The sequence below is a fragment of the Puma concolor genome, chromosome D2 (assembly GCF_028749965.1).
Source record: "Puma concolor isolate L17-30 chromosome D2, mPumCon1.1.hap2, whole genome shotgun sequence".
Taxonomy (NCBI): Eukaryota; Metazoa; Chordata; class Mammalia; order Carnivora; family Felidae; genus Puma; species Puma concolor.
Genome location: NC_141677.1, coordinates 69234592 through 69261577, shown reverse-complemented (window position 1 = coordinate 69261577; position 26986 = coordinate 69234592). Strand labels below are relative to the sequence as shown.

At 39.2% G+C, this 26986-nt stretch overlaps 1 protein-coding gene across 1 annotated transcript in view; it reads right to left on the bottom strand.

Annotated features, from left to right (window-relative positions):
• PDCD4 (programmed cell death 4) overlaps positions 1 to 23230 on the bottom strand; it is a 29926-nt gene extending 6696 nt beyond the window's left edge. The window contains exons 1-8 of the mRNA XM_086680853.1: positions 23075 to 23230; positions 17033 to 17139; positions 13243 to 13545; positions 10066 to 10160; positions 7336 to 7449; positions 4209 to 4430; positions 1910 to 2007; positions 989 to 1103 (exon numbers count right to left, since the gene is read on the bottom strand). Coding sequence (XP_086536979.1) covers positions 989 to 1103; positions 1910 to 2007; positions 4209 to 4430; positions 7336 to 7449; positions 10066 to 10160; positions 13243 to 13545; positions 17033 to 17075 — 990 coding nt within the window. The 5' untranslated portion in view covers positions 17076 to 17139; positions 23075 to 23230. The remainder of the gene's footprint in view (positions 1 to 988; positions 1104 to 1909; positions 2008 to 4208; positions 4431 to 7335; positions 7450 to 10065; positions 10161 to 13242; positions 13546 to 17032; positions 17140 to 23074) is intronic.
• Between the last annotated feature and the right edge of the window lie 3756 nt (positions 23231 to 26986).

Here is a 26986-nt window from a genome sequence, read left to right as displayed (position 1 = left end):
ATCTCGCGGTCTGTGAGTTCGAGCCCCGCGTCAGGCTCTGGACTGATGGCTCAGAGCCTGGAGCCTGCTTCCCATTCTGTGTCTCCCTCTCTCTCTGCCCCTCCCCCGTTCATGCTCTGTCTCTGTCTCAAGAATAAATAAATGTTAAAAAAAAAAAAAATTTTTTTTTTAAAATAATCTGCAAGTAATATGAAGTACTTTTTCTGGTTTCTTGTTATAGAACATTACTGCCAGAAAAAAAAAAATCCATAGAGAATAAATCTGGCGCTTTAATGAAATAAATCAATTACTTTAAAGCATGCACACAAATAGTGAACTTCCTTACAAAAATCGACCACTCTGATCTACTCTAGTGTTCATAATTCCTAACTTATGATCTAAGAGTATCCAGTTTCAAATTGCTCATATAAAAATGTAGTTACTAGGGTGCCTGGGTGGCTCAGTAGGATGAGCATCTGACTCTTGATTTCGGCTCAGACTGTGATCCTAGCGTCATGGATCGAGCCCTGCATTGGGCTCTATGATGAGCAGAGAGCCTGCTTAAGATTCTTTCTCTCCCCCTGCCCCACTGCCCTCCTCCCTGTCTCATACTCTTTCTCTATAAAATTTTTTTAAATGTATTTATTGAATAACTACAAAATAGAAAGTCTTATGTTGACAGTACTTGAAAAATTTTAACTACTACAAGAAAATACTTCAGGCATTCCTCTCAGGTTCAAATACAGCATTCTTATGAGAGCTCTTTTAATTTAACACAGTCTTTTTTTTTAGTCAGGGAAGCCATAAAAATTTAATAGTAATTATATAATTATTGTATAATTTATAGCACCAGGGAATAAAGCCAAATACACAAAGATTATCCAATTTTCCATTTATAGCTTTAAGACAGAACTTAATTTTTATCCACAAAAATACTAGCTAGAGGGCATAGTTTACTTCCCCTGAGGAATACATGTATATTAAGTTAAAGACAATACCCAGTAGTTACCTCTTTAACAAGGTGGTTAACAGACTGCTGCCCACCTCCAGAGCCCCACACACTGTCTTTGCGCTTTCCACCTTTAGACATACTCAGAAGCACAGTAGCCTTGTCCAGAGCAGCTCTACCAGAAATAATAACAACAATAATAATTTTGACATCTTAGAAATGCTTCAGGTTGACCTAAAAGCTTTCACGTAACCTAAAATCAATCTAAAATTCAAAATCTAACCTTATTACAAAATAATTGATCTACACTGAGTGGAAACATGTCACATAAAACTTAACTTTTACATAGTTCTGCACCTTCCCACCAGGGCAACCATTCCATTCTGACCTGAAGTAGTCTTAGAAATTTAAGTTAACATCTACACCTGAGCAAATCTAAGACATGGCACTGACTAAATTTAAGTTTCCAGGAAGTTACAAAAAACCATACGGCATGATTCCCAAATATCACATTTAGCTTAAAATTAATTATAACAAAGAACAAGAGTGAAAACATTATTTCCTAATATTTCTGTAGCAGATAAATATAAAATAAAATTGAAAACGGGGCTCCTTTGTTAATACTGTCCATCTTCTTAGAATATTAAATAATTACAGAATGTGAAAACCTGAACAGAGCTTAAAGAAACATTCTCAGTCAAACCCTTCATTTTTATAAGTAAGGAAACTGAGGCCCAGAGAAAAGCGGCTTGACATAAAGGTAGCTAATGGCTTAGTTAAAATCCCAAACTTCTACATTACAGTATGTCCTCTTCCTATTACATCATGTCAACAATCTCTCAATTTTTTTAACAGTGGAGAATATATACAAATGACAAACAGATGTCCACAATGTCTGATTAATTCAAATATCATTTCAATAAAATGCTGTAGAATTTTCCCCAATTTTGAAATTCTAATTAGGAAAATTAATTTACTTACCTAGCCTGTACACAGTCTACAGTTCCTTTGTAACTATCAATATAGGTATTACATAAAATTCCATCTCCAACAGCTCTAGCAATAAACTGGCCAACCAACTACAAAAAAAAAAAAAAAAAAAGCTACATAAAAAAATCTAAAATGAAACTCTATAGGACACAATTTCTAATACATAAACGATAAAGACTGGCTGGACTGCAGAATCAATAACTAAGACATGTTGGAACACTCAAACATCTATCTAGCACCTGCTAGTTATGTTTGACATACATTCCCACATCTTAACCTCCAAGGTAACTACCCATTGGGGGGGTGGGAAGGACACATATCAGTTTTGCTCACTACTGAATCCCCCAACACCTTGCACACTGCCTGAAACACAGTACATAATCAAAAACGCTTGTTAAGCCAGTGACCTAAATTTAAGAGAAAACTCTCTTCTGGAAATAAAAAAAAAAAAAATGGGACTAGGTTTTCTCAAAAACTGTCTGATTAAAGGAATTTATTGTATGGAGAAAACACTGTGTAGAAATTTCTATCTGAAAGTATATTCATAGTGTTATTTTGTTTTGTTTTGTTTTTAAAGTAGGCTCCATACCCAGTGTGGGGCTCAAACCCACGACCCCCAGACCAAGTGTCACATGCTCCACCGACTAAGCTTGCCAGACGACCCTATGCATAACATTATTTCTTTTCTTTTTTTTTTTTTTTTTACATTATTTCTTATAAAAACTGGAAACAACTTCAGTGTCCAACAATAAAGGTGTGGTTACATGATACATACAATGGGGGTCATTAGGAAATACATTTACTACTTTTTATAGTGTAAGAAAAATCAAGTTTACAAAACAGCACATACAGTATAATTCCATTTCTTATTAAAACAAAAATGCAAGGATATACAAAAACCATACACTGATAAACATCCACAGAAAGTAAAAGAGATTTAACACCAAAATGTTTAACAGTTAACACTGGTTATTTCTGCTGGCTTTTCTTCATTTTGACTTTATTTTTCAGAAATTCTATAATATGAACTTATGTAATCATTTTTTTAACATATGAGTAGTACTGGTATAAAAAGGAAAAAAAAGTCCACGTTTGAATCATAGCTCAATACCTTATCAGACTACTGTCTGGCATAGAAAAGAAACAGCATTTAGGAATTAACTTATACATATATTCCTAAATTAATGTTTAAGTGCTCCTGCCTTTTTAAAAAATTTTAATGTCTATTTATTTATTTTGGGGGGGGAGCGGGGAGGACAGAGAAGAAGGAGATAGAGAATCCCAAGCCATCTCCAAGCTGTCAGTGCAGAGCCTGATGCAGGCTCAATCCCACAAACCATGAGATCATGACTTCAGCCAATATCAAGATTCAGATGCATAACGGACTGAGCCACCCAGGTGCCCCAAGTGCTCCTACCTTGACTTAAAACTCTGGTCAAGTAAACAGAAACAATTTCACACATTTTTAATTTCAAATCAGAAAGTCACATTATACTATCAGCATGTATTGAATCTAATAAATACATAAGGCTTTGAGATCAGAATCTAAACAGAAACATAAATCATAAATTTTCTAATAATTTTCCCACAAAGCTACAAAGGGGAACAGACTTATTTATGATTATTTTTATAATAAACATCAGTCAAGCCAATTCAATCTTCAATTATAACAATCTACATATTTTTTAAATTCTAGATCATACAACAGCTTAACCACATATAATAGAGAATATACAAGCAGCAAAAAAACAAAACAAAAAACAAAAGACCTACAAACTATACAGAGCATGGGTGGAAAAGCAGGATATAAAATTACAGTATGAGGGGCGCCTGGGTGGCGCAGTCGGTTAAGCGTCCGACTTCAGCCAGGTCACGATCTCGCAGTCCGGGAGTTCGAGCCCCGCATCAGGCTCTGGGCTGACGGCTCAGAGCCTGGAGCCTGTTTCCGATTCTGTGTCTCCCTCTCTCTCTGCCCCTCCCCCGTTCATGCTCTGTCTCTCTCTGTCCCAAAAATAAAATAAAAACGTTAAAAAAAAAAAAATTTATAAAAAAAATAAAAATAAAAAATAAAAATAAAATTACAGTATGATGAAAACTATATTTGAAAAAGAAAAACAGCTAGACAAAAATATGCTAAAATGTCAGAGGGCTATTTTTGTATGGTAAAAAATATGGGTCATTTTGTCCCATTTTATCTACTAAAGTTTCTTAGAAGTATGTATTATTTCTATAATTGGAAGTGTAGTGGGGAAGGGGGAGGGAGAGAACGAATAAAAAGAATCATACAAACCTGTGGTGCTCTAGGAGTATCCAATGCCAATTCAGGTAGATCTTTCAATAATTTGTCAAATGATTTTTCTACATCATTTGTGCTCATTACTGTCCCACACAGGTCAGAAAGAAGCTTAGATGTCATTTCTCTATGACTAGCCTTTCCCTCCAATGCCAAGGACACTGCCAACACTGGTACTCCACTTTTCATTTCACCAAGATTTAAATCTCTTAGCATTTCCTATTCAAAAAAAAAAAAAAAGTTAAAAAGTATGTCACTACCTTTAGTTCAATATGATTTTAATTTTGAAAAATCAAGATTTTATCCATATATCCTTACCTCTTCCCCTTTGGAAATAATCAGAAAAGCAGTTAATTTTGTAGGAAAGGATAAATTCATCTTTCTGTGCATATTAATTAGATATTGATCCACTTTGTCAAGCTTTAACTATCTAAACATCACTAAACTCAAGAATGTGAATCATACCTAAAACAGTATGAAACTATATATTGCTAAGTTTGTGTTAGGAATTAACTAACCCTGTCCTTATAATTTTTTTTATTTTCTTTTTATTTAAGTAATCTCTACACCCAATGTGGAACTCAAACTCGCGAACCCAAGATCAAGAGTCGCATACCCTTCCAACTGAGCAAGCCAGGCACCCCTAATTTCTAGGAATATTCTTTTATGAATATTTGTGGAGAGATTCATTTTACATTATCATAAGCTGTTTATACTCTACTTTTCAAAGTTTTCTCTTTGCACTAAAGTTTATACTGTTCACATTAAGTTTAAAGAAGATCTTTTTTTTTTTTTTAATGTTTATTTTTGAGAGAAAGCATTTGGCGCATGAAAGCAGGGGAGGGCAGAGAGAGGGGGACAGAGGATCTGAAGCGGGCTCTAGGCTGACAGCAGCGAGCCCGATATGGAGCTCCAACTCATAAACCACGAGATCATGACCTGAGCCAAACTCAGACACTCAACCACTGAGCCATCCAGGTGCCCCCCCCTCTTTTTTTTTAAAGTTTGTTTATTTAAGTAATCTCTAGACCCAACGTGGAGCTCAGAATCATGACCTGGTGATTAAGAGTCACATGCTCTTCCGACTGAGCCAGTCAGGTATCCATAAAAGTTCTTAAACCATCGTTTTTAAGTGGAATTATTGCTTCAAATGCTGGGATTCAGTTAAAATTTCCTATTAAAAATAATAATAGCAGCTGCTAATACTACTGTATATAATGTGTCAAGCATTGTAACAGGCATTTTAGTTTCTATTATCTTATTTAAGACTCAAAACCTTTTCAGGGAGATATCATCATATCCATCATACCCAAAGCAATGAAAAATTAAGTATCTGCTGAGAACATATAGCTGGAGTGGCCAAGTTGAAAGTGGGATATAGGCAGTATGACCCTAGAGGCTAAATTCTAACTCAGTTATTTAAAGTGCCTTCCTTTTACAGTTTTCTCAGAGTGTTTAAGTCATGTTATACTACTAAAAGGGTGCCAGAACTATTTTCACAGCCACCTAACTGGTGTCCTTGTTAGCAGTCTCTTCCACTCAATTTCAACTTCCTGGACTATGGTTGAACAACTCACTCACTGCCTTTAAACATGATACTTCTTTCTGGAAAAGTCTCTTCAACCGTCTTACCCTGGCAAACTTCTAATTATCCTTACATAGTTCAGAATCATCTCTAACACTCTTCATTTTATGCTTCCATAATATTCTGTTCATAATACTACTCAGTTAATAAATACATAGTAGACCACTAGTCCCCAGGCTAGGTACATAGGATTCCAATAGTCCCTGTCCTTACAGGATTTAAACTCTTTCTCTGCAATACAAGGCTTCACATGATATTTTAATATCTATTTATATATCTCTTTCCTCACCTGACTGCGCTTCAAAAGAGCAGGAATCACCTATTACAAATTCCTCCACATGGTATGCACTGAACAAATACTGATTTTATATTCAAATTCTACAAATATAAGGATATCAGACCTCATGGTATTAGACAAACCAAGAAAGCTCAGTCTGAAGTAAAAGAGTATAAATTAGAAAGCCTTTTAAGGAGTTACAATTTTAAAGTTTACTTATTTTTGAGAGAAAAGAGAGAGAGAGAGAGAGAGAGAGAGAGAGAACACGCATGATGAATGGGGGAGAGGCGCAGACAGAGAATCCCAAGCAGGTCCGCACCAGCAGCGCAGAGCCAGATACGGCGCTTGAACCCACAAACCCATGAGATCATGATCTGAGCTGAAACCAAGAGCTGGTTGCTCAGCCAACTGAGCCACCCAGGATCCCCTAAAGACCTGCAATTTTAGTACTTTAAGTCAGTAATCCTAGTTAGGTAATTTTATTTTACCCTTTTAGATTTATTTTATGAACAATTCATAACACAGGAAATGTTCCCATGCAAATTACATTTCAAAAAAACATTTGTTCTCTTAGTTTCTGTATACATTCTTTTTCAGATCTTTGTGTTCTCTTTCTTTTGGACAGAGTACAAAGATAAATTTTATCTTAATCCTGAGCATTGAAATGAATGGCAAAAAAAATAGAACATCAGGCATTAAAAAAAATTTTTTTTTTTAACATTTATTTTTGAGACAGAGAGACAGAGCATGAGCAGGGGAGGGTCAGAGAGAGAGGGAGACACAGAATCCAAAACAGGCTCCAGGCTCTGAGCTGTCAGCCCAGAGCCCGATGCGGGGCTCGAACTCACGGACTGCAAGATCATGACCTGAGCCGAAGTTGGATGCCCAACTGACTGAGCCACCCAGGTACCCCTAAATCAGGCATTTTTAACTGAGATTCCTGAAGAGGTTTGAGAAGGTTCATAGATGCCTGAAATTATATCATATTTTATACACTATCAATTACAAAAATATATAATTCCAAAAATTGTTAAAATATTGTTGTGCCGTTTTTCAGGTAGGGAATGGCATATAGCCTTCATTACAAGTAGGAAAGAACTAAGTTAAGGATATTTTACTTCATTTCTTAGAAATTCATTTACGTAAAAGAAAATGCTTATTAAAACTTATTCAGTGATCAAGGATAATTTCGGATATAATGTTTTGCTTTTAATAATGTTTTTTCTATGTGAAGTAAATTATACATGCAATTTTAAACCTACCGCAACTTCATTAGTATCTCCATGCTCAAAATATTCCTGTATGATTGGTGTTAAAGTCTTCTCAAATGCTGTTTCATCCAAAGGCAAAACTACAGTTTCATAAACACAGTTTTCCTAGGAAGGGAAGGAGAAAAAATTACAAATTAACGAATAAAATGCTAAATAAAATGAAATTTGGTTTATAATTTTATATTCCAGGGCCCCTGGGTGGCTCAGTCAGGTAAGTGTCCAACTTGATTTCGGCGCAGGTCATGACCTCACGGTGGTGAGATCAAGCCACAAAACGGGCTCTGTGCTGGGCACGGAGCCTGCCTATGACTCTCCCTCTCTCTCCCTCTCTTTCTCTCTCTCTCCCTCCCCCTCTCCCTCTGCCCTTCCTCTGTTCACATATACACTATAAATAAATACTTTTATGTTCTAACTGTATATCCCAACGAATTTTATATTCCATCCTCATTCAGGACAAGAAAAAGATGTGCTACATGCTTTGAAAAACTGATACTAAAATAGAATCCATGTCATTTTTTTTTTTTTACAAATCTATGAATAAAACTAACAGTTTAGAACTACTAACCACAGCAAATATGACTTGCTCCCAACCCCCCATATCTTGTTAATTTTTTTTTTTTTTACCTCTCATAATACCAGTCCTTCAGTGACCAAGAAGCTTAAGATGACTTCCTATCATACCTACTGTTTTCATTAAAACTTCACTTTAAAAAAAAAAATGAAGGAACCAAAGATTTCATGATTAATATTATAATAAAAGTCTTTGTAACAAGAATCAATGCTGTAGTGACTAAAAAATCTCTAAGAAAAAGCATTACTCACCAGAAATTTCAAAAAACAAGGAAATTCATGTCTATTAATTTTCTATCTCCCTTCTCCTCTGGAAAAAGGCCAGAAATGTTCATGTGCAACTTGTGACTAGTTTTAGTCTCACTTGAAAGACTGTATGTTAAGATTAGGATATATAGGGGCACCTGGGTGGCTCAGTTGGTTAAGCATCTGACTTGATATCAGCTCAGTCGTTATTTATCTCGCGGTTCGTGAGTTCAAGCCCCACTGCAGGCTCTGCCTTGACAGCTCTGTCACTCTCCCTCTCTCTCTCAAAATAAGTAAATAAACTTAAAAAAAATATTTCCATGTCCAACAATTAGCTAAAACAAACAAGTATATACAAATAATATGCAATAAAAACAATCTATCATATGCCCTGATAATTTCCTATCTAAAATTTTTATCACCATGCAAAGACAGTTCTTTAGAAAAGATATCATAACGTCTGGGATTTGTTTCAAAATAATCCAGAGCATGGGGGGGTGGGAGTGGTGCATGCAGGAGGGATACAAGAGGAAGAGTAAACATAGGTACAGTATAAAATAAGACTGCCTATGAGTTATTAATTATTGAAGTCAGTAAAGCTGGGAGAGGAGTACAAGCAGTTTCATTATACTATTCTACTTTTGTAAGCTACACATTTTCCATTAAAAATATAAATATATAGGAGCTCTTGGCTGGCTCAGTCGATGGAGTGTGCAACTCTTGATCTTGGGGGCTGTACGTTTAAGCCGCATGTTGGGTGTAGAGATTACTTAGAAATTAAGTTTTTAAAAAAATAAAAATAAAATATATGTATATGTTCATTATAAAATCTATTAAAAACTTACATTCTCATCAATGGACCTAAGTGAAATAAGACTGAGAAAGACAAATATCATATGATTTCACTCATATGTGGAATCTAAAAAAGTAAATAAATAAACAAACAAAATAAATCAGACCTGCAAACACAAACTGACAGTTGCCAGAGAGGAGGGGCAAGATTGACGAAGGGGAGTGGGAAATACATGCTTCCAGTTATGGAATGAGTAAGTCATGGGAATAAAAGGCACAGCATAAGGAAGAAAAACAAAATTTACATTCTCATATTGAAGAAAGACATTTATGTTCCCAAAATAAAATTTACCATAAGGTTATCACCCTAAACAGTAACATTTAAAAGGAACCTAATACCTATTAACTCTTTTATGATATTCAAAATAATATCTATTTTTCTCGATTTTCATTACTATAGAAATTATATTAACTCAACAGAATTTACTGAAAAATAACCAGCTTGATAATCCTAAGTGAATCTGTAAAGACCTACTTTTGACTCACTTTAGAAATGAAGGGAAAATTTATCACTATCAATTAAATTGGTTTCCTAATCCAAAATTTACCTAACAGTCTGAGAGTACTGAGTATATGTAGGATTTAGATATAGGTAGTAATGTGTGTGTATACACACGTATGTGTTACACATATGTATACACACACATTATATATATACACACACATACTACAAATCATATATATATGATTGACAGGCACAGAGTATAGATACGGAACATATGACCTGACAAATGTATGAGTAAACTACAAACATGAAGGTGAAAAATTTATAAGCATTTTAAACATGGATTTTAAATTTTTTTTTTTTTTTCCAACGTTTATTTATTTTTGGGACAGAGAGAGACAGAGCATGAACGGGGGAGGGGCAGAGAGAGAGGGAGACACAGAATCGGAAACAGGCTCCAGGCTCCGAGCCATCAGCCCAGAGCCCGACGCGGGGCTCGAACTCACGGACCGCGAGATCGTGACCTGGCTGAAGTCGGACGCTTAACCGACTGCGCCACCCAGGCGCCCCTAAACATGGATTTTAAAAAGAAAGTAAAACACTGATACCTGGTCATCATCATAGTTAGGATCTTTCACATCCACCTCCTCCACATCATATACCTGTCCAGGTGTACCCCAGACACCTTTGCCTCCTGCTCCACCTGAAAAAGTTTAGAATTGAGAAAGAAAAGAACACAAAGTTCATAGTTCATAAAGTTTAGTTGAAATCTGAAATAATTCTAGATATTCAGATATTAAGTAACAGTTAAAAACTGAATTTTAACTTCTATGCTAATTTTTTTCCAGTTGAGTTATACTTTAAATTTTTTACTCAGATCACTTTTTCAGTAATGATTAGATATTATATATTTTATAACCTATTTCCAAAACATCCAGTTGAAATAACTTATAAAGTTAAAACTAAAAAAGGCAGATGCTTTAAAATAAAAGCTTTTTTTGGGGGGGCGCCTGGGTGGCGCAGTCGGTTAAGCGTCCGACTTCAGCCAGGTCACGATCTCGCGGTCCGTGAGTTCGAGCCCCGCGTCGGGCTCTGGGCTGATGGCTCAGAGCCTGGAGCCTGTTTCCGATTCTGTGTCTCCCTCTCTCTCTGCCCCTCCCCCGTTCACGCTCTGTCTCTCTCTGTCCCAAAAATAAATAAAAACGTTGGAAAAAAAAATTTTTTTAAATAAAAGCTTTTTTAAAAGCTTTAAAAAAAAGCTACAGAAAAATAGCTGTATCAGGGACCCCAAGGGGCCATGATACTGTATGTAGCTGAGCTCTAAATTTTATTGGACATTTCATAAGGCCAAAACAACAATATGTTGAGCCAATAAGATGTGGCATAGGAAACTTAACAAGGGAAAAATTATTTAACAAAAAGCAGTTTCCACTGTTAAGTGTTTCAAAGTCAAATACTCTTTTTTTTAAGGTTTATTTATTTGGGGGGCAGGGGGGAGTGGCAGAGAGGGAGACAGAGAATCTGAAGCAGGCTCCACACTGTCAGCGCAAAGCCCAAAGCAGGGCTCAACCCCACAAACTGTGAGATCATGAACTGCGCCGAAGTCGAACACTAAACCAACTGAGCCACCCAAGTGCCCATTTATTTTCTTTTAATTAATTATCTTGAGAGAGAGAGAGAGACAGACAGACTGCGTGCACAGGGGAGGAGCAGAAAGAAAGAATCCCAAGCAGGCTCAGCAGTGCCAGCGCAGAGCCTGAAGTGCTCAATCCCACAAACAATGAGATCATGACCTGAGCTGAAATCAAGAGTCAGAGGCTTAACAGACTAAGCCACTCAGGCACCCCTCAAATACTCTTTAAATATAAATGTACACGTTAAACTATACTTGACAACTGGCAATATGTTACAAATGACTAAGCTATTTAAGCATTAACTGCACTTATCTTTATTTCTCTGTACTTCTATATGCGAACTGACCAGTTGAAGTTTAACAATTCCAACTTTCAAAGTGGTTTTTCTACATAAACTGAAATGTTTTTGTAAGTCTCAACATATTGCATTATTTTTAAAGAATTTTTCAGTATCACCAATTATTTTTAGGTTGTATTTTTATACCAAGAGTATAATCCCTGCCACTAGAACAAAACAGAATCTGGTTACTAGGATTCATTTTTATCCAACCAATGGTTGTAGAGCCATTCAACAAGAATAACAGTTTTTGGCAGATCACAAAAAGATTTTACAAGATTCCTAGGCTACAAATTGAAGTTCCCACCATTCAGAAACTAGTGAAATCTCCAAATTACATCAAAATCCTACCATAGACTAAAACTAACAGACCCCTTATCAACAAATATTTAAATATATGCAACTACTCCAGGCCCTGGAAATAGCAATGAAACAGACCAATCCACTTCAGTTTCCAAAAGAGAGCAAAACACAACTTGGGTGGTGCCTGGCTGGCTCAGTGGGTAGAGCATCTTAACTCTTGATCTCAAACTGTAAGTTCGAGCCCTATGTTGGGTGAGAGACTACTTAACAAAATAAAATCTTTTAATCAACCAACCAATCAGTCAAAGAGAACCCAGAACCACATCTATAAAATTATTCAAATTCTGATCCAGAGGGGCGCCTAGGTAGCTCAGTTAAAGTTAGGTGACTGACTCTTGGTCTCGGTTCAGATCATGATCTCACCATTCTTGGTTCACAAGCTGGAGCCCCTGCATTGGGATTCCCTCTCTCTCTCTCTCCTCCTCCCCTGCTTGCGCATGTGCTTTCAAAATAAACTTGAAAAAAAAAAAAATTCTGGGGGCACCTGGGTGGCTCAGTTAAGCCTCCAACTTCAGCTCAGGTCATGGCTTCACAGTTCATGAGTTCAAGCCCCACATCATGCTCTGTGGTGACAGCTCAGAGCCTGGAGCCTGCTTTGGATTCTGTGTTTCCCTCTCTCTCTGCTGCTCCCCCACTCATATTGTGTCTCTCTCGCTCTCAAAAATAAACATTTAAAAAAAATTTTTTTTTAACGTTTATTTATTTTTTGAGACAGAGAGAGACAGAGCATGAACGGGGGAGGGTCAGAGAGAGGGAGACACAGAATCTGAAACAGGCTCCAGGCTCCGAGCTGTCAGCACAGAGCCCGACGCGGGGCGTGAACTCACAGACCGCAAGATCATGACCTGAGCCGAAGTCGGCCGCTTAACCGACTGAGCCACCCAGGCGCCCCTCAAAAATAAACATTTAAAAAATTTTTTAAAAATTCTGATCCAGATATTAGCAATTCAATTTATATCTATCATGTATTCTTAACAAAGGACATAATTATATTCATTAGATAATTGGTATAATGAATCTTTTTTTTTTTTTTTTTAACTTTTAAAAGTTAAGTAATCTCTGCCCCCAATATTGGGCTCAAACTCATGACCCTGAGATCAAGTGTCACATACTCCACTGACTGAGCCAGCCAGGTACCCCAGGTATGACGAATTTCTGACCCTACTTTTAAGCAAAGTTAGAGAATACATGCACAATTCCTAACTGTACAAAACATCCATGTATATTTTGCTGAAAAGAAAGTTCTGCTCAAGAAACTGAATCTCCTCAAGAAAAAAGGCTCAACTTAAAAACAAGTGGGATGGTCCTCAGATTATTACTTTGTAAAAACATACACAAATCATAGCCTCTTACACCATCATTGTTTAAATTTCTCATATTCCTAGAACAAGGAAACCATAGTATAAGGTAATATTGTTTTGTTTGCTTCTGTGGAAATGGAACACACCAACCTTTCTTTGGCAGTCCCCTTCCTTTCCCAGATCTGGATCGCCTATCTAGCAACCTTCCCTTTGGACTGGTTGGTACAGTTACTCCACTTCTAAGGGCTTCACTTCCATTATCACTGACTGAATCGCCTCTGCCAGAGTCCCGGGATGAGTTTTTCCTCAGGCGCCTTTTTGCCTTGGCATTAATTCTAGCTTCATTAATGGAGGATGCCGAAATCCAATTTCCATTTATCTCATTTTTTATTTCCTCAGTCCCAGCATTTTCTTCATCACCAGAAAAGAGAGAGTCACTTAAATTATCAGGATCTTAAAGAGGAAAATGAAGAAAGAAAATTCTAAGTAAGTACTTTAACCATTCACTGTCATACCAGTTATAGTCATAAGTTACCTTAAGTTGAATCACATGAAATTACATTTTTTAGGTCAGTAACAAGTCACATATTGGAAATTTCACATGATTCAATCTAATAAATGACAACTAAACAGGATTACTTTTCACATTATCATAGAAAATAAGACAGTGAATTTTAATGAGCAAAGTTTAATGTTATCTCATATGTTTAGAAATAAATTTTATGTTAATATACAACCACAAATAAATCCTTTAGACTTCTGTGAGCTAAGGGAGTTAAGCAATTGGAGATAGTAAGAAAAGACTAAGAATCTTGAGAGGAGAGATAAACTATCTAGAGAATGCCTATTATTTATCAGGCACTGTGCTGGGCGTTCTGTCATTTACCCACAAGTTTGAGAACTATTTATTACATACTGGATCATTACTACAGATAAGGAAACTAAGACTGAGAGTGTTTAAATACCTTGCCAAACACCTCCTGATTAATTACAGATACTTAGGAAATATTCTAATCCAAAGAACCTGAAAGATACTTGGCAAATAAATGATCACATAATATTACTGAGCTGAACCACTGAGGCTTCATTGCTCTGAAAGATAAAGCTTGCTTTTAAAGCTTTAATTCACCTCTCCAAACCTGACTTATATTACTTACCATCTTCTGAAAATCTTCCAGCCTATGTAAGATTTGTACATTATCCCCTGAAAGACAGCAACATATCTGGAGTTCCCAATGGTCCTATTTAGAATGTCATCCTCATTGCTGTTCTCACTTATCAAAATCTTTTAGGATATACTCAAGTTTTATTTCCTTCACATAACTTTCCTAACAATTCTAGCCACAATAACACTAATGCCCACACTCTATTCATTCACCACATTACAGAAACCACTTTGTTATTTCTATTTATGCAGGAGTCTTGCTTTTCCAAATAAGTCATAAGCCTCAAAAGAGGAACCATGCCTTTACCTGTACTTCTTTGTACCCTCAGCACCTAACTGAGTATCCTTCATACTAACAACTCAAATGTCCATGGAGATACCTGGCTTTGCTCTAAAAAACTCAGAAAGCTACTGAATTAGGGACCCTTGGGGCAGAGTTTTGTTTGTTATGGCTAAGTCAAGTCAGAGTTGAATCTCTCAAGTGGTTTTAAACATTCCTAAATGTAATTAGGCTGTGTCAAGTCCATGTGTATAGACTTTAACATGTCTTAATACATTGAAGCTGAAAATTTCTTAAGTCAACCTATAAAAAACATAGATGTGTTAAAATCTTTATAATTCTTGACAAAAAAGTATGAAAGTTAAGAACACTGTGATAGGGGAGCCTGGGTGGCGCAGTCAGTTAAGCGTCCGACTTCAGCAGGTCACAATCTCGTGGTCCGTGAGTTCGAGCCCCGCGTCGGGCTCTGGGCTGATGGCTCAGAGCCTGGAGCCTGTTTCTGATTCTGTCCCTCTCTCTCTGCCCCTCCCCCGTTCATGCTCTGTCTCTCTCTGTCCCAAAAATAAATAAACGTTGGAAAAAAAAAAAAAGTTTAAAAAAAAAAAGAACACTGTGATAATCAAAAACAAACAACAACATTAAATAGAGTCCATCATTAGTCTGTGCTTTCCAACCATTCTCCAAACTGCATGGAAATGGATTCTGTAAAACATGCCCCCACTGAAAACCCTTTGAAGGTTTTCCCACTAGTTCAAAATAAAGTTTAAACTCATTATCTTGTAACTTAACATCCTACATAATCTTGCCCCTGCTTATGTCACCAGAATAACTGCTGACCACTACCACATTCAAATGGTCAGAGCTTAGACTGATATCACATGCAGTGATGGAGAGATTGGTTTAGCAGAGGAATACAGAATATATAAGTTAAAAGAGAAAGTATAAAGTGAGAGACCAGCTAAGAAAATGTTGCAATAATTCATTCACTAACTGAAAAGAGCAAGGGTAGTAACTTTGGGTTAAATAAAGTGACACTTAAAGAAAAATAAAGGACTTTTAAACAGAATAAAGAAGCATGAAATGAAGTCTTAGAAGTTTTCAGATGGGAAGTCAGTGTTAGAGGGTGAATGTGAGATACCATCATAACCATCATCATAACTGAACTACTATACTACAACTACTAGCAACAGTCATAGTCACAGCAGTAGTGCAACGTCTTTTGTCATTATCGTCACCGTTGTTACCACTAGGTACCAGGTTCTATGGTAGGCACTCTACCTACGTGATCTATAATCTTCACAAAGCTCTATAACAAAGCTGTTTATCCTCAATTTACAGATGGAAGATGTTTCATAGAAAAGTCACATATCTAAAAAGGATTATGGCCAGTATTCAAATCCACGCTTAAATATCAGATGATTATAACTGTAGAAAATACAGAGCTAGAGTACAGCAGAGTAGTGACAGCTAAAGACACAGGACAAGGGAGTGATTATAAGAGAGAAAAGCAGAAGAGGAAGGAGAAAAAAAAGACCAGAGATCAGACAAGTTAAATGGAATTTCAAGTAAGAGTAGGTAATTGAAGAAAACATTAAACATTTACCTGTAACATACTGCTTTCATTATTCTACAATTAAGGCAAACCACCAAACTCATCCAGAAGATAAAGGACCTCAAATTATAATAAACTGCTTTAAACTGTCCCTTGGAGTCCTAAGTATTCAATTTAAACATCATTTCCTACAATTGGATTTCTTTTCAACTATTTTAATATCCTTTCAAATATGTTTGTATGACTGCAGCAGAACATATCTAGGTATATTTTATATATTAGACCTTATAATTTTTAACTCATGTTTCTATCAATTACTCATTTATATTTCACTATTCATACTTACCTAGGTTTAGGGTTCCATAACCACTATTGATCTGACTTTAAAAAAACCAAAATTCAAAAGATGAAAAATCTCACCATTCAGAATATTTCAAAATCCTACTTAACTCTACAAAGATTAGTCTGAAAGCTATAAGTATATTTTAAGTTGTCTGAAGTTACTCAGCGTTTGGACAAATATTCTACAAAACCATTTTTATGGAAAATAAGGAAAATACCATAGGTAATTTATAATAAATAAATTATTAGGAAAGAAATCAGAGAAATCAATAACAGTTTATATTGCAGAAACCAACTAGTTCATTTGAAAATATTAATGAGGAAGTTCACTATTCTTCTCCATTCTGTAGCACATAGTTTATTATAAACAGTGGAAAGTTAGAATGTATGGAATGTGAAAAGATGGGCAGAAAAGAACATGTGAAGAATTTCTACAAAAATCAGAATCACAAACTTGATTTTTTAAAATAATACAACTTACGTGTAGCATAATAAGATGGCTTTTAAAGTAAAGATGGTTTTAGTATTATGTTTTCATAAAATTTGGTATGACCTCAAACTTGCTCACAATATAGTCAAGGTTCAAAATATTCTTACTTACCTGTGGGGTTTACATTCAGTATCTGCTCATTTTCTACATCCATTGTTCCTTAATGTCACTTGCACTGATTGAATTACTAATGGAAGTCTTCCCTTGGGATCTGTTTCCTTAAAAAGAAAAAAAAAAACCTTCAACATCTTCCAAACTGATAGAATTAAGGTAAATTCAATTTACTTAATCACATTGTAAAAAAAAATAAAACCAGCACATAATTTTTTTTTTTAATTTTTTAGATGTTTTAATTTACCTTTGAGAGACAGAGAAAGACATAGCACTAGTCAGGGAGGAGGAGAGAGGGAGACACAGAATCTGAAGCAGGCTTCAGACTGTGACCTGTCAGCACAGAGCCCAACACAGGGCTTGAACTCACGAACCACCACATCATGACCTGAGCCGAGTTTGGACACTTAACCAACTGAGCCACCCAGGCGCCCCAGCACATAATTTTTTTTTTTAACATTTATTTATGAGAGAGAGAGAGAGAGAGAGAGAGAGAGCGCGCGTGTATGTGTGTGTGAGTGAGCAGGGGAGAGGAAGAGAGACAGGGGAACAGGGGATCCAAAGCAGACGTCACATTGACAGCAAAGAGCCTGATGTGGGGCTGGAACTCACAAACCATGAGATCATGACCTGCGGGGCGCCTGGGTGGCGCAGTCAGTTAAGCGTCCGACTTCAGCCAGGTCACGATCTCGCGGTCCGTGAGTTCGAGCCCCGCGTCAGGCTCTGGGCTGATGGCTCAGAGCCTGGAGCCTGTTTCCGATTCTGTGTCTCCCTCTCTCTCTGCCCCTCCCCCGTTCATGCTCTGTCTCTCTCTGTCCCAAAAATAAAATAAACGTTGAAAAAAAAAAAAAATTTAAAAAAAAAAAAAAGAAACAACAACAACAAAAAAACCCATGAGATCATGACCTGAGCCAAACTAAGCCACCCAGGCTCCCCTAATTTCATTTTTTTTAAATTTTTTTTTAACGTTTATTTATTTTTGAGACAGAGAGACAGAGCGTGAACAGGGGAGGGGCAGAGAGAGAGGGAGACACAGAATCTGAAACAGGCTCCAGGCTCTGAGCTGTCAGCACAGAGCCCAACGTGGGGCTCAAACTCACAGACCGTGAGATCATGACCTGAGCCGAAGTCAGACGCTTAACCGACCGAGCCACCCAGGCACCCCTCCCCTAATTTCATTTTTAAAAAAAGAGCTCTCTTTACTTTGAAAAATAGTTTACCACAATTAACATTTGGTTTCAATCTTCCTGACAAGTGTATCTGTGTCCAAAATAACCCTCCATACTTCTGAATGTGCCAAAGCACCCCTCTAACTTGAAGTAAAAGATGTATTTGCTATACATGGTTATTTCAAGTTAAAGCAGCATATACATACTCCAAATTTTTCAGGACTACCAGTCCTCATAATTAATCTGATGTACATAATATTGTATAGTTCACTACCAATGAATTGAGAACTACTACAAAACGCAAGCAACAGTTTTGGTTAATCAAGCATATCACAGGATTCTGTTCTTTATCACACCACAACACATCTGAAGGCAGATACAGCTGACATTTCATCACCCAGGTGTCTATAATTAGCATTATAAGACTTTGGGAGAAATTGTTAATGGTGTTTTCTATAGTAAGAGTATTTTCATAATCAGGGCACCTAGGTGGATCAGTTGGTTAAGCGTCTGACTTCAGCTCCGGTCATGATCTCACCATCCATGAGTTCGAGCCCTACATCGGGCTCCGTGCTGACAGCTCTGAACCTGGAGCCTGCTGCAGATTCTGTGTCTCCCTCTCTCTCTGCCCCTCCCCCCCCCCCACAGTCTGTCTCTGAAAAATGAATAAACCTTTAAAAAATTTTTTAAAGAAAAAAGTATTTTCATAATCTGAAAACCCCATTCTTATTTTTAAAAATTTTTAAAGATTTTAAAGAAATCTCTACAGACCCAATGGGGCTCAAACTTACAACCCTGAGATCAAGAGTCACATGCTCTAGGGGTGCCTGTGGCTCAGTTGGTTGAGCATCCGACTTCGGCTCAAGTCATGATCTCACAGTCCATGGGTTCGAGCCCCGCGTGGGGCTCTGTGCTGACAGCTCAGAGCCTGGAGCCTGCTTCAGATTCTGTGTCTCCCTCTCTCTCTGCCCCTCCCTTGCTCATGCTCAGTCTCAAAAATAAATAAAAATATTTAAAAAAAAAAAAAGTAAAAGAAAAAAAAAAGAGAGTCACATGCTCTACTGAGCCAGCCAGGTGCACCCCTATTCTTTAAAAAAAAAAAAAAAAAAAATGTGCCTAGGGGCGCCTGGGTGGCTCAGACAGTTAAGCAGCTTAAGCTCAGGCTCTTTTTTTTTTTTTTTTTTTTTTTTTTTTTAAAGCATCAGGCTCTTGATTTCAGCTCAGGTCATGATCCCACAGTTTTTGAGTCTAAGCCCCATGTCGGGCTCCACATTGACGGTGTGGAGCCTGCTTGGGATTCTCTCTTTCCCTTTCTCTGCCCTTCCCCTGCTCACACACATTCTCTCACTATCTCTCAAGAATAAATAAAATAATGTTTTAAAAAACTTGACTATTTAAAAAAGGAGTAACTACAATGGTAGTAGCAACTCAGTATTTTAGACCTTAGCTTCAAAATGACTTAAAAATTATTAATGCTGTAAGGTGTTGAAACCAGTTACCTTTAACTTAGTGATATAAATCTAATGTTACATGAAAGACTAGCAAAATATATTTCATGAAAACTATTACCAGAAGGTATAACCAAATATGATTTTAGAATCTCTCTGTAACTATTTTTGAAATAGTGGTTTATAGTACTTAAGCATTGATCTGTTCAAATCATATAAGTTAGATATAAGCCCTTCCAGTCATTTATAATCATTTCACGAGCAGTGTGCTTTAAGATATGCACAAATTAATGAAAAAGACTAATAAACTAATTAAAGGAAAGTCTTTCTCAAATAACCTACTATAAGATCTCATTTTAAGATAATAATATACGATGCCTCCTGGTACTCAACTTTTTTTTAAGTGAACTTTTCCCCCAACATGGGGCTCAAACTCAGGATTCTAAGATCAAGAGTTGCATGCTGCACTGAACTGAGCCAGTGAGGCACCCCTCACCTGACTTTTAAATTCCTCAATATATCGTTTTAACATCTCAAAAGTTTATAGCCCCTTTGCTCCAGTTTTCAAAAGGGTATTATTTTGTAAAACAAGAATAAACACACCTTAATGCTAAAATGGTAAACTTCTGAATATGGCATAATCCTTAGGCTACTAAGCTGCTATATTGCTTCAGAAGAAAATGGGGCGATCACTCTCTAATTCTATTCAGAATAAACAGATTCTACATAATGATCTTTCTAATATCATAATTTCCAACAACTCTGGATTTAAGGGGGAAAATGAACCTTAAAGATATGTATATAGAGATACATATAAATATATGAACAAAAATAGTTTGTAAACCTAAGCATATAGTGTTCTCCGTGTCTTAAAATTTGTCATATCTCACTTCAGTATATGGGTTACATGATACAGAAAAGTGAAAATGTCCTATGATATGTGTATGAGCTTTTTAAAATAGAATTACATTAGAAAGTCTTTTTCATACTTGATGCAAGTATGATCATTGACAGGACACTTTCTGCAGAACCTTGCTACTAAAGGAAATTATTATAACTAATATTTATAAAGCCTTTTATAATTCACAGAGAATTTTACATGCATCATTTCATGTACTTCTCAGAACAACTTTGAGGTTTCCATTTTGCACACAACCAAATTCAGAGAAGGTAGTTAATCTGTCCAGATAGAGACAGCTGCTCAATGGAAGAACCAGAATTAGAAACCAGACCTTTTCAATCCAGTACTGCTTGCACAAGTTCAATATAAGATTTTAATATATCACAAGAAGATTCTTTTTTAGGGGCTAACAGACAGAAGCTTATTAAAACACAGACTTATTAAAGTCTTTGGGGCTAACAGACAGAAGCTTATTAAAACACAGTATTTAAAGATACTACTTTAAATACTACTTTCCAAACACTAAAAATAATATTTATTTAAAGTATTACACAGAAGACATTCAGTTAGTCAAAGAAAATTATTAGGTAATGACTATCATCTATAACTTACCATATTTGTTTTTATTAAGTAATCCTAACCCCAAAAAAAGTGTCGTCTGTGTCTTTAGGCAATAGTAACGCAATCAAGAACTCAGTCACACTTGATAGCAACACAGACATTTTAAGAATTTAGAGAAGGACAAAAATACATTGCATGTTTTTCCTCTCTTCAATTCGTGGAGCTTTTTTCCAGTTTACTTAACAATCCTTAAGATTTTTGCCCCAAAGTTAACAAAAATATAAAGCAAAAACTCCAAAAGCCACATCCTTCATACTAAACAATAAAATTAATTTGGAATAAAAAAACAAAACTCTACATGTAAGTTGAGCAAAACTAAGGCTAGCATTAAACAATTTTCATTTCTTTAATAGTTTTACAGAAACATATACTCAGAAGTATTCAATTGCCAAGACATTCCCTAAAAGACAAAGCCTCCCCCCCCTCCCCCCCCAAAATCTGTTCCCTGAAATACACCCCACAAACCACTCTGACATTTTCTGGAGTCAAGTTTAGGCCATATGCTAACCAGAAAATTATTTGTACTCATTCCAGGGCCACAATCACAGCTAATTAGCAACTTAAAATCAGCTAAAAGTATTCAACCACAATGATGCAAAAGCAAGCACTGCAGAAAATATCAAAGTGTCCTGTATTTTCGCACTCCCAGACACTATTTTCCCGTTCTCATTACTACAACAGAAAAAAAAAAATTAAAATATAATTCAAAGATCCCTGCTGAGATTGTAAGGAATTTAAGAAACCTATAATGAAGGAAGGTTAATGGCACAAATACGAATAATTAAACTCAGAACACATCTGCAGTGCTCCCTTTTTAGAAGAGTATATGAAGGTTTCTAAAAAGCCTCACATTAGTAAGAATGCCCAAATCGTAAAACTTAGCAGAAAAAATACAAAACAGGCGGTGACTTTTTTTTTTTTTTGTCTTCCACACGAAGCCGCATTTTTGATCATTTTACTCATTGCAGATCCTGCACAGTTGCTGGTTCCATAACCAGTTCTCACAAAGGCATACGAACAGGACATACTGACTTCTGCAGTTAGTTTTTGAAGCTCCAGAGGAGTGGGGGGGCGGGGGACCCCTTCTCGTGTACATTGCAGAACCGAATTGCCAAATGCAGCAGACTCGGCCTGCGCTTCACAGAAAGAGGGCTCCCTTCCTGTCTTTGTTTTCCCTGGGAGATTTTCACTTGAACTAAAAAAGCGCCCCTTTGCCCCAAGTCCGCGCAGGGCCGGGGAGGCGGGCACGTGTCCGCCTCCCAGCGGCCCCTCCCGCAGCAGCTGGCCCTCCTCCCCGCCGCGGGTGCAGGCCGGGACCCCGCGGGCCCTAGTCCAGGCAGGCCCCAGGGGCTGCTGGACCGCAGCGGGGCGGGCCTGGGCTCCGGGTTGCGGGCCGAGGGCCAGGGTCGGTGATCGCCGAGCGGGGGACCGCGTCTTCAGGGGGGCCCCCCAAGGGACGCCGGGGGGGGGCGCGGAAGGCGCGAACCTTCCTCACAGGATTTCAGTCAGGCCAGAAAGACGTCTCCCAACGCCCTCCCCTCAAAATAAAAATGAAAACTCGGCCTTCTCGAGGATGAGGAGTAGTCCCTCGCTGGCGAGCGCCCCGCGCACCCCGCTACGCGGGAGGGGATGCAGGAGGGGGCGGGCCCGCGCCACCGCGCTCCGGGCCCGGGCCCAGAAGGAGGGAACAGGGGCCCGCCCTCCGCCGCCCGGGCGTTGGGGCGGCCGCGGCCCTACTTGCGGGGCTCCGAAGAGGAGGCCGGACCCTCGCCCACCCGGCCGGGACTCGGCCGCGGCCTCACGCCCCCTCCCCCTTCCAACGTGCGGCTGCCTCAAGAGGAGACGGAGCTGAGGGAGAGGACGCAGTCGTCCCGGGAGTGCGAGCCGCCCCGCTGGTACTGACCCCTCGGGCCGCTGCCGCCGCTTGCCCAGGTCCTCGGTCCGCCGGCCCAAACCCCGCTGCTCAGCCTCTGCCGCCGCCTCGGAGCGTCTCTGCCCCCTCTCGCTCTGTTTGTTTTTGTTTTGTTCTACCCAGTAACACGGGGGCGAGAGAGCGGCGTTTATTGGTCAAAGCGAGGAGGTCCGCTGGCCAATCGCGGCGGTGGAGCGGGAGCAGAGGAGGAAAAGAGAGGGAAGTGAAACGTGGAAAGCTGGGCTGGGGCGCCGGAGGGCGCATGCGCACCTGACTCCTGGGACAGGCTGGAGTGGGAGCCGGGCGGGAAGCTGGAGGCGGGAGGTTGGGAGGCGCTGCCAGATGGAAGCGTAGGCGAAAAGGCAGTGCCTTGGGGTGAGGACTAGGCTGAGGCTGTCTTGACCCGCTCACCCTTTCCTCTTACAGGCTAGTCAGCAATCTCGCCTGAATGTTGGGCTTCCTGAGGGCCCTGCCTCCATTTGCAGAGGCTCCTCGGTTGAATACCCTTAATCTCTACAGATGCTTCTCCCGCTGGTCCTGTACACTCCTTGGCTCCCACTGTGCACAGTAAGAATTTTATCTCCGTGAAAGCTCTTATCCCTTGAAGATAGAAATCATTCCCATGTCACAGATGAGGAAACAAACAGACTCAAAACCTCTTTGAAGTCCCTGTGCTAATCATGACTAGTCAGGCCTCTGGGATTCAAACTCCCGCATTCCCGCTGCAAGGCTGGGGTTCTCAAACTTCGCTATAACTTCTTTCTTGAAACTTGCACCCCAGGCAGCTGGTCTCTGAGTCTTTCCTCCTTGGCTGCGTTCTCTTTGGCTTATCTCTTGCTTTCATTCTTCCTCCTTCCCTCTCCCCGGAGGTAATGACCAGAACCTTCTGCTGTCTTTGTGCTCTCAGGAAAGAACTCAGCCATTATCTCTGGCCAGATTTTACGATTGTCTAATGTGCAACACCTGAATGGTCTATGTGGCCTTTCAGCAGCACAAACTGCCCCCTCCACCCCCCCACCCCCCCACCCCACCCCCCCCAGCAAGCTCCTTCACCTGACTTACCTCTATCTGCCCAGTCACCCTGCCTGGGAATCATCTCTAATAGTATTACTTCTCTGAACAACGGCAACACCAACAAAACCTTCGTTAGCTTTCCGTGGCCCACCTGGAGCATCAGTACCTCAACCAGGCATTTAAGGCCCCAGAGCGTGGCTTCAAGACATTCTGGCCATGTCTCCACACCTTCACAGGCCACACGCCCCTTTGGCTGGAACCTACTTTGACCTCTCGCAGTTCCATATGCTTCCCCACCTCCTGAGGCTTCTTTATGGTATCACCTTGAAACGCCTCTCTTATCCCCCACCTCTACCTGGTACAATCCTATCCATCCCTCTTGGCTCTCCCACACAGACCTTCTTCAGCCTCATGACTTGATTTGAGTATCCTGTCTCCTGATTCCTCACACTAATGACTTGTTGTATCTCTGGGGACATTGAAACATTCGGCCTGGCATTGTGCTACCTGAGTCCCTGTCCTAGCTCTTCTCCCCCATTAAACTGTCACTTTGTTGAAGGCAAGTTCACATCTTGCTCATGTGTTACCATTGTAGGTGTTAAGAAGATGTCTTTCATGTTTACTGTACTGGTGCAATAAAAATTCCTCGACCTGAGTTCACAAAGGTTCTCAGCATTTTGTGCTCAGCCCCACGCTCCTGGGCAAGAGCATCTTCGCTTGTCCAGCATCTGAATTAGCCTTATGAGTCACTTTTACTTTTTAAAAACAAAGCTTCCCGGTCACTCAGTTTTGTTTTGTTTCATTTTCTCCATCACCTGCAGCTGTCTCGTTTCTCTTCTCTGCCAGGGTTCATCCGTCCTCCACTGAGCAGTAACTGCTGGCTCCTTTGCTTCACCCATCCCCCTCTTTCTCCACATCTTTCCTTTTCTCCTTTTCAGCTCATGACTCTTCTTCCTCCCTGCCACCAACCTCCTTGGGCTTCTGCTGAGTTCTTTAATTTACTGATTCATTTAGTATATTTATTAAGCACCTATCGCATACCCAGGCCACAGTGAACAAGCACCCCAAGATCTATGAGATAACAAAAGAGTAGGATGTGATCACCCACTTTTAAAAGCATCTAAAACAACCTATATCTTTTTAGCAAATTACCCCAAAAGAACGCATTGTGGAGTAAAATGTTCACATCCTTTTTACCCATCATCCCTAGATTATGATGTTTGGCATCCCAGCACCCACCCTAGAGAATGGCCCTAGCAATAAGAAATGGGATTCTAGTTTGGACCAAGCAATAAGAAATGGGATTCTAGTCCTAGTTCCCCTACTAACTACCTATAAGAACTTCAACCCCTCTCAGGACCTCTTTTTTCACCAGTAAAATTCAGAAATCGAGTTCAATTAGTGGTTAGCAAGGTATTTTCCAAAGAACATGAATTTTGTGGAACTTTAATGGATATCATGAGAAATATGTGGGAGGGACTATTCTATAATCATATCAACCCAGAAAGAAATTGTTTTAACGAAGTTAAAGCTGGTTTTGGGGGGAGGCCCAACTCTTCTCAGTATTTTTAATGAGCCTTAAGAATCTTGAGAGCCCAGAGTAAGAAGCCAAGGAGCACTTCTCCAACTTATTTAATTTTTCCCCCACTAATTAATTTAATCAGTGTTACTTAGAAACCAGTTTGGGAAATATAGACGACAGCCACTGTCATCAACATTCCTTCCAGATGTATTAAACACTGGCGACGTGCACCTTTGCTAAACGTTAAAGAAGAATAAGCTGAAAAATGGAAAAGTATCCAAGTGCTAGGAATTTTTGTCCATCAAATCAATCCACAAATATTTATTGTGTGACTGTTCTGTGAAAAGCACAGAGCTGACCCAGCTGTGTTCTTGGCAAAAGGCATTACATTCTACCGTAGGGTAAGTAGTGTCTGAAGCATAGAGCTGCCCAGGCTTCTGGGCCACAATGTACACTTTCATTTCACATTATAATTGCTCACAACCTGACTTTCTGTTTCCTAAAGCCCTGTGCTTGTGGGCTTGTGTTAATTTAGCTGTTGGACGAGAGAAAAGGGGAAAACCCTTCATCTTAACTCATTCTCTCCAGAATCACGGGAGTTCAACTTCTATTTCCTTTAAGAATGACCCATTCCAGGGGCACCTGGGGGGCTCAGTCAGTTGGGCGTCCAACTTCCGCTCAGATCATGATCTCACAGTTCACGAGTTTGAGCCCCGCATCGGGATCTGTACTGACAGCTCAGAGCCTGGAGCCTGCTTCAGATTCTGTGTCTCCCTCTGTCTGCCTCTACCTCTCTTTCAAAAATAAACATTTTTTTTTTTAATTAAAAAAAAAAAAATGACCCATTCCAGTTTAGGAGAGGACGGGCCACCACTGTTGCCTGGAATGAGACAGCCAGTCAGAGGTGGCAACAGAACCAGTGCTGTGTGATCAGAGAGACGTACACAGTGTCTCTCATCTTCCCCCTACCCTCAGGTTTAAGCACTATTGATACCTGGAGGGACACAAAGAATGTTTAATTTGTTAAGGTGTATGGTGGTTAGGGTGGAGGACAGTTTCTAGGTGTTGCCTCTTAAGATGGGTTATTGACTGTATCTCTAGCTAGCTGTGCGGCCTCGGGTGTTTCACTTCCTCTCTCTGGGTAGATTGAATGCCTCAGTCTTGCACTGTAAAAGGAGTTGGCCTCTGCAGGGAGTCTTTAAGGAGTCATTCCAGTTTTGACACCATGACACTGGGCAAGGCACTGAGATGGCACCATTGCAGTCCTGGTAGTGGGGGACCAGGGGTGTGAGGGTTTGCCACTGGTGACAGGGAAGAATTCATCACCAGGTGTGGATAGAGGAACTGTCGCTCTCGCCCCAGGGGCT